At 38.5% G+C, this 12,500-nt stretch overlaps 1 protein-coding gene across 8 annotated transcripts in view; it reads right to left on the bottom strand.

Annotated features, from left to right (window-relative positions):
• Window positions 1-12,500, bottom strand: part of LOC137978477 (MAM and LDL-receptor class A domain-containing protein 2-like) — a 359,940-nt gene that overhangs the window by 304,922 nt on the left and 42,518 nt on the right. For all 8 annotated transcript variants that reach the window (XM_068825420.1, XM_068825425.1, XM_068825421.1 and 5 more), the window contains 7 exons: window positions 12,135-12,288; window positions 10,637-10,833; window positions 9,821-10,114; window positions 9,183-9,479; window positions 7,543-7,699; window positions 6,983-7,176; window positions 1,585-1,881 (listed from right to left, as the gene is read on the bottom strand). In XM_068825420.1, coding sequence (XP_068681521.1) covers window positions 1,585-1,881; window positions 6,983-7,176; window positions 7,543-7,699; window positions 9,183-9,479; window positions 9,821-10,114; window positions 10,637-10,833; window positions 12,135-12,288 — 1,590 coding nt within the window. The remainder of the gene's footprint in view (window positions 1-1,584; window positions 1,882-6,982; window positions 7,177-7,542; window positions 7,700-9,182; window positions 9,480-9,820; window positions 10,115-10,636; window positions 10,834-12,134; window positions 12,289-12,500) is intronic.

The raw sequence follows: 12,500 nt of genomic DNA, 5'->3' as shown, positions 1-12,500 counted from the left end.
TAAAATGTCTTCTAAGTAGACCTTGAAGGAAAAAAAAATTCAAATCGCCTTCTCTGAGATATCACCTTAAAATATTTAGAAAATGCTCTACTAGTGTCTTATCTTATGTCATTATTTTGAAGTGGCAGGCAATGTGTAAAATTGAAGTTAACACGGACTTCTGCATCTTTATCAAGACTTCTTTACTCTTCCTTCCCACTAAAACCCTAACAGTTCTCTCAAGTCCTTTGTAGTATCCTCTCAGTACATCTAGAATGATGTTCTGCTGGTCTATGCGGTGTTCTTTGAACTGTTGTTTTAGTTCCAGCCGCAAGGGGCATACTTCTCTGTCTTCTCTGGTCTTTTGCAGCTGTGTTGTCCACCCATGGACAACTCATCTCTAAGATGGTGACAATTTTCCACTTGTGGTCCACAACCCTAGCATCTATCCGGTTGGCTCTCACTACCACGTGGTCTGCGTACAGCGGGACATCCCAAAAGGCTTGTGCATCTGCGCTTTCGTAAACAGGTTTTGGCTCGATCGGGGAGTACCAAGGTGCTACAGTGTCTACGAGTTCTAGATAATCCGTTGTCAAACAGAAAAATAATAAACGACGAGATCAAACTATTTCCCGTCCAGTGACACTAGTAAATCTCACGAATTGCTCAGCATCTAGTAATACTTTCTTAATTAGCTTAGTGCTCTGGACGTGGCTTGCTTTATTATTATTATTATTATTATTATTATTATTATTATTATTATTATTATGAGGTATCTGTACACTTTCTAATATATGGAGCAAAAGATCACCGACCAGTCATGGAGAGAGTAAACCTTAACATATATCCAGTCCCTTAAAAAGACATCTCGCCTGGACTCCACGATAGGGAGTAGGCCGAATTCAAAGCCGTGAAAGAACAGGATCTCCAAGAAATATCCAGAAAAGCTAAAAACATACTTGTTAAGTACGTACTAGCGTGCGACAAAATATTGTTGGGCAAAGGAACTGGCATGCGCACATAGCGGTGTCCAAATGAACTAAAGCTTGCTTTCTTGCTTATTACAGAGAAATTAAAGACATTTTATTCCTTTGTAAGTCCATCCATGGCTGCACTGATATGGATGTTAGCAGTAACGAACCTTTTAGTAATTACCCGAGTACGCGTCGCGGCCAGACAGCTGGGTATTATTATCTGCAACATTTGCACTTTTCAAGCCTCGTACTTTGTTCGTATTGTAAGATTGTAGAACACTGTATGTAGTATAGCTATCCCCGACAGGTTCACTAGCGCGGGCTCTTTTAAGTCCTTTTTGATATATATTTTTATGTCCCTCTTAACGTCAGTTTATGATGTAGATCTGGCCTGTACGTGTTCTATCTCACAGAGTTGTCCGTGCCACCGCAGTAAGTGTATTTATTTTTTACATAATATTCTTATGGGTGTGGCGCCTCGCATGGGTCTGAGTGTGCCGTTCGCGCCCTCTCCTTTTGGGCTTTATTTATTTATTTATTTATATTCTCATTTAGTTTGTACATATTTATAGTCTAGTATTTGCCCAATAAAGTTTGATACATAAAGCGGAATGTAAAATGATTTTCATACCGTTCATTGTCCTAGTTTGCACGTCTGTGGTTTTGTAAGGTTTCCCCATTTTATCAATTCCAAAAACCACCACTGTGTAAATTGATGAAGCTATGAGTCCAGTTATTTCTGTGCCCAGTTCGCTGCCATTTACAAACTGATGAGCTGAGTAGCTGCCATTATGTTCGTTTAACTTTAAGAAGACCAGGAAGTGACGAACTTGGCGATTAAGAAGAACTGTGAGGTCAGTCCATTGAACTGATATGCTCGAAGGAGTTTTATTGACAATTGTACAGTTCCAGCCAGGGAAGTTGGGAGCTGAAAGAAATCAAAAGCAATAAGACTTGGTCTCGGTCCAGACCCAACCATAAACGTAAACTCTGAGTAACGTTTGGACCATTGGTACCTTCAATAACAATAGGTTATTGTATCTGTCAATGTCGTTTGTTTGTAAATGCTTTTTATAGTCCAAACTAGCCTTACATATATTTTTGATCCAGTTTTCGGCGCTTATTGAAACCATTTCGAGGAGTACACTGATGCTAGTATCCTCAAAAGCGACTGTCCGACGCACTTCAATAATCCGAGATTACTACGACATAGACAGGGAATCCTCTAAGAAGACTAGATCTAGCAAACGATAATTTACTTCTCTAACAACCGTACGCGTTACAGGTTGAGTTAGTCTTAGAATTTTAGTAAACATTTTGAGATCATACCAAGTATTTCTTAAAAGCGGTGTTAATTCCTATTACATTGCGGATAGCTTAGATCCTTAGAGGCACGGAATGCCACAGTTTTCGACCATGGGACAATATAGCAAATTGCCTTAGGGTCCTACAGACACGAGGACTCTGCGGACCTTAACTGCAAATGACCGCAGCATCAATTTACTGTGATAGTTATACATAAGAGAACCAACTTAAGGTTATAAATGTCAAGAACGTTTAGACGTAAAACAGTACTTTGCTAGAAGACTAGAAATAAGTCCACAGCTCGCTTTTTTAGAAGATATCTCCTGTCTGGGTAAGCAATAATCGTAGAAGACCATACAATACTAAAGTACGAGATGTGGTGAGATTAGCCGCAGGGGTTTCAATAACTTTTGCAGTAGATGACTGGGGTAATCAATGTAGGCGGCGGTTAATCTTATCTTTTACAAGGGTTTGAGTGAAAATCAAGGCAGAATAGCCGGCGGTGAGAGACAAATTTCTGACAAACAGACGGCGGTATACCGCCGGTGACCGGCTTCTTATGAAACCTCTGATTAGCCCATGATACAATCTTGAAGACTGATTTCAAGTCTGTGTGACTTTTAGGCAAATCATAGTTAATAGAGGGAACTAGTTTGGAAGCTCGGCAAACATCAAAGGAGCAAACAAAGATGCCAAGATTTAGGTTGGAAAGTCCACGACCGTGCAAAATCTTTTGCTTTGCGCTCGTACACTATGCGCGAATTACGTAACCAACACGTTTCTATTGGTTAGTTCCTCAGTACAGAGTAAGCAGCTATTGTGTTTTGTGCACGGTCAAGGCCAAAAAAGAGAGCAAAAACATACAACAAAGAAATTTGCCGGGTTTCATAACCATTCCCCTCTATTAACTATGGGCAAATTTAAGATAAATTATCCCAGGGTCCAAAACTATGGATCAAAGAAACTCCAGAATGTAAAATGTTTTAACACCGCTTTTAAAAAGAAAAAACTGGTCGAATCTCAAAATGTTTACTGAACTTGAACTTAATTAACCTGTTGCGCTAGTTAGGGTAGTAAAATTAGTGTTAGTCCTGTTAATTTAATCAGTCAGGGGTATCCTCATCCTCTAAGCCCCATGGATTCTTATAGAACTCCCTGTCTATGGTTACTTAATTATCGTTCTGTCACAAACTCTTAATTGAAAATTTTCCCTTGGTCCCCCCTTTGCTTTTTGGCGAAAAATGGCCATTTTCGATACTTTTGGAAAAAATGCTATTTGTCCTCTATAAACTCCTACATGTGAAGAGAAACAAGACACTTTTCCTTTTCATCTATATTTCGGCCGAGTTTACCGGCTGACTTCATCAGGGTAAATGGCCGTTACATGTGTATCGCACCACTAATTGCCCCCGCGGAGTTTTGGCCTCTGGGGGAAACCAAGAAGGCCCCCACGTAAAAAGGAAGAATTTGTAAATTGTTAGATATTGCACAAGGGAAAGAAATCTCCATTTTCTCAACAAAGCGTGCGAGCTGGTATTGGTATTGCTTAACAGAGTACGCAAGGTGGTATCGGTATGGTTCACCGAGTTCGCGAGGTGTTCTGGGTAACTTGAGTCACGAGGCAGAAACTCACAGGGAGCACCGATATCAAAGGTTCAGCATAGCGATTGAAGGTGAATAATTTTCGAATATTTACAGCGATTCCTTTTTCTTTGAAAATCAAAGATTACAGTATCTGATAGAAAATCATATTGTCTGAATCAGAAATCTAATTTTCAGGCACAAATCATAAACAGTGGCGACGATTTGTCAGACATAAATGAAATCAGAAACAGGGGCGACAGACTCGGCCACAAACTGCAACCTCAGAAAGCACAGTCTCAGTATTAACATTTTCAAACAATCTTAGATAATTTTTACAGCATTTATTTATATATTATAAAAATCAGCGATCCGAATATAATAAGCGAGTTTTGTTCCTATTTTATGGTATTGCAAGGTACCGTGGGAAGAACTATATGGATCAAAAAGATGATGAAGAACGATCACCACGAAATGTTGTCTTCTAGTCATTGAATGTTCCTGTTCCTGTTTTACCTATTGCTTTTCAATTCATAGCGTATCAAATAAACGTTGATAGAAATTAAAAATTAATGCTGTTTGTTATTTCTCATTCCTTCCTTGCATCTTTCACTTTCATTACCTACCTAATTACATGTAAAATAATATGAAGACATCACAATGTGCAGCACACACCTCAACTGCCATCTTCATTATCGTAGGCGGAAGCAGATGTAGTCAAAACTTTTACCAGGTACAAATTTAGATATGCAAATCAAAAGCGCCAACCACAACACCATGCAAATCCACAAGGCCTGCGCAAACCGGCAAAAAGAACTATATATTGATCAGAGTTTTCGTTCCCTGTTAGATCGACTTCATGAAAGTAGTCTGATTAAAAAAAAAAGTCAACATTATTCAGTCCTTGGAGCTTAATACTCTTAACCGGTATGCCCATGAAAACAATAAGGGTTTATTACCACAGACACAAAAAACAATATCATTTCGTTTTCCCGCGCAGGCGTTTGTATGCGTTGACTGACCGATTCAGCAGCTTCTCTACCTATCAAACTGCCTATGGATCGGGATCAGCATCGCAAAACAGAGAACGCTGCTGCAAAAGATAAATAATTGCGATCACATCACATATCAGTAAAATGTCAGTTTCCACTGAATTTGTTTTAACCTAAAAGACAAGTTTTTTTTTTTTAACGACAAAATTATCTTTAACCGTTTCACCGTTACTACCCTAAAACAGGCTTTAAGGCAGCAAATAAACCGGGGAAAAGTCGACAGGTGAGGCAAGCCGACTGCAAAGTTATTTCTCCTTATCGGCTTACCGGCTGCACCATTGCACAGTTTTAAAAGCGACAGTGGGTTAAAGCGTGAATTTTAATGTCTTAGGTCAGAAAGTACGCATTTGGAAGGTTTGCTCCTATTAAAACTCAATACCGGAGATGATTGTCACACCTTTAATAAAACTTCGACGTGCCTCCTTTGTTTTCATGTCGACATTCCCCGTTTTCAAAATTTCTATTGTAGGGATTCCTCGTTCCCCACTCTTCGATTCCCAGGTTCTAAATTTAAAGAAAGCCTTTAAAATTCTTTATCTCTCATTTTCCATCTCGTATTTTGTGCTTGATCCTGACGATCAAACGGGAAAATAGGGGACTGTTAAGAGTCTAGACTTCTTACGCCATCCTTATGTTCATTTTAGATCCTTATCGTTGATAGTATAGGTTGTTTTTGAGACTTTTCGATCTCATCAAATCCTTTGTTTAAATCATGGGATGTTCGCTCTAAGCGAATCAAACTCCTTATGAATTTCCATTCGGATGTAGGGAAGGAATTCCCTTGTCCATAGTTCGTTCAGACGTTCCAAGGTTAAACTCATTGCCAATGTTGCTTCACAAGCCAGGAAGGTTATGATGAAGCTCTCCTCTCTCCTGGAAGCCCTGGTCTCCACTAGTTACAGTTTTCCGTTAATGAACACTTCCCATCCCGTCACTCTTAAAGGGGACCTTAACTCTTAGTCAGACAATAACTTTAAAGTGGAAATAATGTTTGCAAACTAATCTGTTCAAAGTTTTTTTTTCTAAAAAAGGAAATTGAGTTGAAGAATCACTTTAAAATTTTCTTGGGTGAGCCATATTGAACAATTGTGATAACAAAATTCGAAATTGCAACAAGGACAGCAATGATCAAGTAAATGACCCAATCCTGATGCAAAGCAGAGACAACAATGTGGCCTGTTGTGACTTAGGATGTGGTAGGTTGGATGTTTTTAACTCAGTTTGCATGTAACATTTCAATATCAGTGGATGAGAATAGTAAACTAGAGTGTATCACAGATAATTATAGAGACTGATGAACTAACAGGATTTCTCCTTTTACTAAAAAATCATATCTTCTCCGCGCGAGATGAACAAATCCTTTTTTATCTTTCACACGTGAGAATATAGGTGTTGTCACGGTAACGAACACGATTACCCTATAAAACGCGAGCTTCGTTCTCATTCTAACATACTTTTGTGCTTTAATATAATTCTTCTCTACTACATTAAAATTTTACAGTATCATGATTTGCTTTTCAGAATTTTCATCAACTTTCATTCATATCTCGTTTCATGTTACACAACATGCGTGTTTTAGCGGTGGGTGACCAGAGTAAAACAACTTGTTTTAAATCTAGACATTTCATCAATATCCATATAATAAACAGAACATTACATAAATGGCCAGTTGGGGATACGAATTTTATCTTCTCATGCTGAGAGATACTTTCAGCACTCGAAGATAAAATTCGTATCCCTGTGCGGCCATGTAATATCCTTTATATCATTTACCTAAAATTAAAAGAAATTGAAAAACCATAGACCCTATGCAAAAATGGCTGCTTTTAAATTATTCCTTTGTTCATATTCAAAATAGCCCAACTAACCTCGTTTTTGAGACAAAAATTCTAAAGAATTTGTTATCCCGAACGAGGTTAGTTGGGCTATTTTGAATATGAACAAAAGAATAATTTAAAGGCAGCCATTTTTGCATAGGGTCTACGGGACGGTAGTGAAGAGACGATCGCCTAAGGACCGAAAACTGACGTACTCATATAGTAATCTCTGATACAAAAGAAACCGCTTTAAACGAATTTTAATGATGCTTACCTGAAAGGAGACCACTTCTCAAGATCACGTACTGAGCTTTAACGCTGCTTCCCAGACGCGTCAAGGAAATGTTAACTGTGATCTCATCTGAACTTAGGAAAGGAACCTCGACCATTTGTTCATCATCGATAAATGTATCCCCGGTTTGCTGATATTCCAAACTCTTGTTCCCGTCAAATATCTTCAAGTGTTCACTATAACGATGTATAAGACGAACTTTATATGTTGACTAACATTTATCACACCAGTCCTTGGCTGAGGGGATCTTACCAAAGTTATAACATCCGATACTATTTCATGTTACGAATGGCGGGAATCTGTTGCCTTCAAGTCGAAATCTCAGTATTTAAAGTTTACATTTTAAAAGGTTATATTAGGGTGTTAAGGTGTTAAATTGGCCAAAGAATAAACAATATCCACTACGACTTCATGCCAGCCTCCTAATGGACTTCACATAGAAAAGTAAATACATTTACCGTACATTGATGATCTATACGATGTTCCTTCCATATGCTCAACAACAACACGACATTAGGAATAAAGCGAATGGTAGCAAATACCTGCAGCTACTAATATTTATCCTCTGGACTATAAACAGAGCAACTGCGTTGGTGATGCCAACTTTTCCAATTGTCCAAGAACAGTCTAAGGGATCATAATCAGATGCTGGTGCTACGTCAATCAAACCAACTGAAAGGTTAACAGACAACCTGCAAGCTAAAGAGAGAGAGAAAAAAAATTACCACAATGTGATCATGTTCGCTGTCATGACCACGACTTCAATAACATTCTCAATCTGATCGCAGCTATGGTTTCGATAAGAATCGCGATTATTATTTCGATCTTGATCTCAATCGCACTCTGAATCTCGATTTCACAATCTCAGTCACTATAGACCATATTCGTATTCTCAGTATTGGACTGCAACTAGCTTGCAATGGAGGCTAATGCGGGGGAATCATTCAAATGCAAATACTTTTTGTGGTAGTGCACTGTATGTGCACTACACACTATGTCACCAGGTTGTAAGAGCGTGTGTAAGAGTGTAAGTCCGTGTCGACAAAAGGCCCGCAGCGCGTGCCTAACTCACGAAAATAAACAAGTCTGTTGGCAGCGTGCTTGAGTTTCAGCAAAATGAGCTCCAAAATCGGCAAGAATTTGTGACGCTAATGAGTAACGGAGCAGCTGCTATTTCCAAAACGATGGAATTACCTGGTGATAAATAACCTCGTCTAGGAGGGTAAATTTTTGACTTTGCAGAAACGATGGTTAACCTCAAGAGTTGGGCGATTGTGATCTTTCTGTTGAATTGGGACATTTCTTGTCAATCTTTAAAACACTTGAAAGAAAGAAAAAACTAAAAAGAACAAAAATCTGGTGTCTTCCAATCATTTTGACACAGATGTATTGTTTGTTCCGCGTGTATTCATGGAAAGTAACTTGATCACGGCGCCCGCTGAATTCGATGTCACTTTCGATTTAGCGATTTACTTGTGAAGGTGGGGTACTAAAACAAATTCAATGCGGGAAGCTTGTGAAGGGGGGTATTAAATAAATACCCCGCCCCGAGGTCCGACCCTTTTCCCTTTTATATTAAACCACTTTTGGCAGAAAAGATACCCCTTTCGTATACCTTCCTTTGGAAATAGCACCCCTTTCGGGCGAAGCCTCCCCGTATAGGCCATTATAGGGAGTAACCCCCCCTTAACCCGGGTATGACTGTCCAGAGAACTTCCTTCTGCTCTTCCTAAAAAATCTGTATCAATATTTAAGGTAAAAGGTAAAATCTTTACCTTGCTTAGGTCACATTTTTGAGCGTTAAAATAGAATTTTCTGTCCTATGTTTCTCTTAATAAGTGGTATATTTTTTAGGTCACCCATCCGGATACTAATCCCGCCGGACAAGGAAACGTGAGGGAACCTTTTGTTTAAGAAAGCTGTCACACGCTCAGAGTGCACGCTTAAACTTTGTCACCCAGTCAAAACAAAAACAGTAAAGAATATCTTCGCAAATCTACAAGGCCTACAGCAAGTAAATCAAGCCTCTCTTTTCCTTTCCCCATCATTTTTTTGACAACACTGAATTGCGATATAACACTAAATTTAGTGTAACTTGCATGTTTCTCATAACACTTGTCCCCCCATAACCAGTAATCACCGAGATGGCTATCGGATTAAATATGTTTCACTCAGAAAATACCTGTGGTTACAAAATGTTCACTAGAGCGAGGTCCATCTCCTTTGGAAGTAAACGCAGACACGTAGACTTTATAACGCTGTCCTGGGTCAAGAGTCCTCAAAGTTACCCAGGTCGAATTGGAAACGGTTACACTGCTTTCATCAACAGGAAACGAGGTATTCGAGGCCTTCTGGAAGAACACTTTGTAACCCAACAGGCGACCATTGTGATACTGTCGAGGAAGCGGACTCCATTGTATTGTCACATGAGTCGATGAAATATTAGTTATGAATAAAGTACTTGGTGCACTGGTAGGAACTAAGACGAAAGAGGCATAAGACCTATTCAGTTGTTTTGAGTACCACAAACGTCCATTCAATAGAAAACGCAGATAAACTCTAATTTTATATATAGCTATATATATTGCTTAACTGCTTGGCTGATGGTCCCTTGTTTAATTCCTACCTTTTGCAAAATTAGACCGACTCAAAAAATCATCCAATTAATCGATTAACACAGGGAACTGCGACGATTTGTATAGCATCACGTATCAATTCAGAGTAAGACTGTGCGAGTAAGAGTAAGTTGGTCGAAAGTGGAACAACAAGCAATTCACCTGTTATAAGAACTCGAGAGACACACCAAACAACTTTACTCACCCCCTTCATCCGTCATTGCTAGGAGAAACTCACTCACAAACGGCGATCCGTCAGCATCTATAGCTACAACACTGACGTTGTATTCAGTATAAGGAGCAAGATCTGTTATCTGAATGGATGTAATATTTGGAGAGAACAGTTTCCTGACAGGCACACTGTTATGACTGCTCTCTGCAATCACTACATAAAAGCGCACGTCAGCGTTTAATCGATTGTTGATATCCATCCAACGGAACTGCAGACTTTTGGATGTTCTGTTTTCAAAGATAATCTTCCACCCAGCGATATAGGTTGCTGAAATAAAAATCCACCAGACTATTAAGATGCAAGTAGGGATAAATTACCTTCCTCGTAATATTGATTGTGTGCAAACAAATTTTAAGGTTTGACCCAACACTTGTTTGGGATGAAACACCACAGTTAGAGAATTACAAAATTAGGTTAAACCTGAAACAACATCCTCACGCCAAATTTCCCTCATTATTTGTCAATTTATTTATTTATTCATTTACTGCTGGTCCGTGGTTAATTGCATTATAAGGACTAATTGAATGCAAATCATAGTGTTCTATGTGGCATACCACAGGGTGCCGTCAGCCAGTGATAAAGTCCAAAGCCCATATTTCCTTTGGTTAATTTTTAGGGACTCTGTGCGTTTTACTTATTGGACAAGTATTGAAATGGCATGTTAAAAGCTGCTTTTACACAAAAGGGATCCGATTCTAAAGAAAGATTATTGCCAAATATGTTCAGTGCACAGATCAAATCGAGCTGTATAAAACACTTAAGATGTTGACCTGTTTTCATGATCCTTACCTGAAAAGAGGCCGTCCTTTAAAGTACCATAATCAACTTTCAAATAGCTCTGTCTGTTCTCAAGTAAGACCTGTATCGTGACGTTATGTGATTCTTGAAATGGTACTTCCAGAAATGTTTCCAAGGTATGGTTTTTTCGACATCCTTCCCAGGTGAAAACCTGTGCTCCGCTGCCATCAAAAACTTTGACATATTCGCTGTGGGGTGCAAAAGAGAGCACAGCTAAAATTTTTATGAAATACCATGAATTGATTTTAAAGATTGACGCACGGCTAGCACTTTATCTGAAAAGAATCAGGGAATTGATGAGTCCTGAAAGTATTTAAACTTGCCTAACTTGATGAAATGCCATTTACGAACCATCATCATCAACAATAACAGCAACAACAACAACAACAACAACGTCTTTATTTCTTGAATTACTAAATTATTTACAGGTAGACCGGCCGGCAGGTAGCTTTTGCTAATCTTGGCGGACCGTTTATTCAGTTAACGTACAAGTTGTATTAATATTTTTTTCCGTTATATGAATTTATTTAAAAGTGAAAATAGTAGATAAAGGAGAGGAGGAACTGTAGACTGAATTACCGTATAAAAGTTATGGGAAGGTTAGTAACAGTTTACTGAAACTTTGGTTGCTGAGGATTATACTCCAGAATTATTTTTGTGTATGTCATTAATATGTTCTTCATCGTCAAAAATATTGAACAGTATAGCTTGAATTCCTTTTTTGTTTTTGAATGAAGATTTCGGTTGTTCTCTCAGAAAGCATGGCATCTCATTCCAAATTTTTTCGCCTATTTTCGAAAAACCAAGTCTTGACCGTTTTGACCGTTTTATGTAAAAAATTGTTTGAGGCAGAGGAGCGAGTGTTGTAAGAGTGGATGCTGGATGTGTTCGTTTAAAGGTTACACATGCTAGGCGGTGCTGAAGCATTTCTAACGTCATGCATTATTTCAGACAAAATTTTATAATTTTATAATTTAGCGATATGAGGTTGGCGTTAATAAACAGCGGAACGGTATGCTGGTTTTTCTGTGCAAAGTACATGAAACGTAGTGCTCATTTTATAGTATTAATATTTTGTCCCAACTACTTCTCAATGCTCTTGCAGGGGAGCTCTTGAAAAACATTGTCTGAATTAACGCAAGGTTACGAAATCTCTTTAATGGGACCTTCTTTATTTACTTATCGACGCACTGCAAATAATTGACCAAACATGGTAATTCATATCACGCGGAACATTTGTCCGTACTAGTGATGAGATCTTCTTCGCTTCATAGGGGTGTGAAAGGAGTCACTGTACCAGGCCATGTGACATGTTCTAGTAGTGAAACAACTATCGTTTCCTTCATTAAAATAGTAATTTACATGAAAGACGCCTGGCTCAAGTCTCCCAAAAAGAACTGTAAATTAGTTCTGAAAATCCCCAAGGGGTGTCACTAACTACAAGAAGTATTTACACACCTACATTTACGCACTGACACAGGTATCTAACCTGCAATAAACTAAATGTATTCCTTCAATCGAAACAATTGCCACTTGTTCAGCAAATCCAAACTTTCCAATCGTCCATGTACAGATGGGGTCAAACCTATCGTTATAAGTGATGTTCAGATGACCAAAGGAATCGTTCAAAGCCTTTTTGCATTCTAAAGAAAACAAAATTAAAACTTGTTACTGAGATGCTATAGCCATGATCAAAGGTGACAAAGCGGCATCTTTATTTTATTCCAGGTGTCTCGATTACTTTGAACTCATTCAGCTTTGACTTTGCTAAAAAAGAATTCAGTGAGACCCAATTGGCCAGTTAATAATAATACTAATAATTATTATAACCATCATTACTTTATTGATGTCTTTA

Source organism: Montipora foliosa, chromosome 12, assembly GCF_036669935.1.
Source record: "Montipora foliosa isolate CH-2021 chromosome 12, ASM3666993v2, whole genome shotgun sequence".
Classification (NCBI taxonomy): Eukaryota; Metazoa; Cnidaria; class Anthozoa; order Scleractinia; family Acroporidae; genus Montipora; species Montipora foliosa.
The sequence above is the reverse complement of the archived record's forward strand: the minus strand, read 5'-3'. Positions and strand labels throughout refer to the sequence as shown.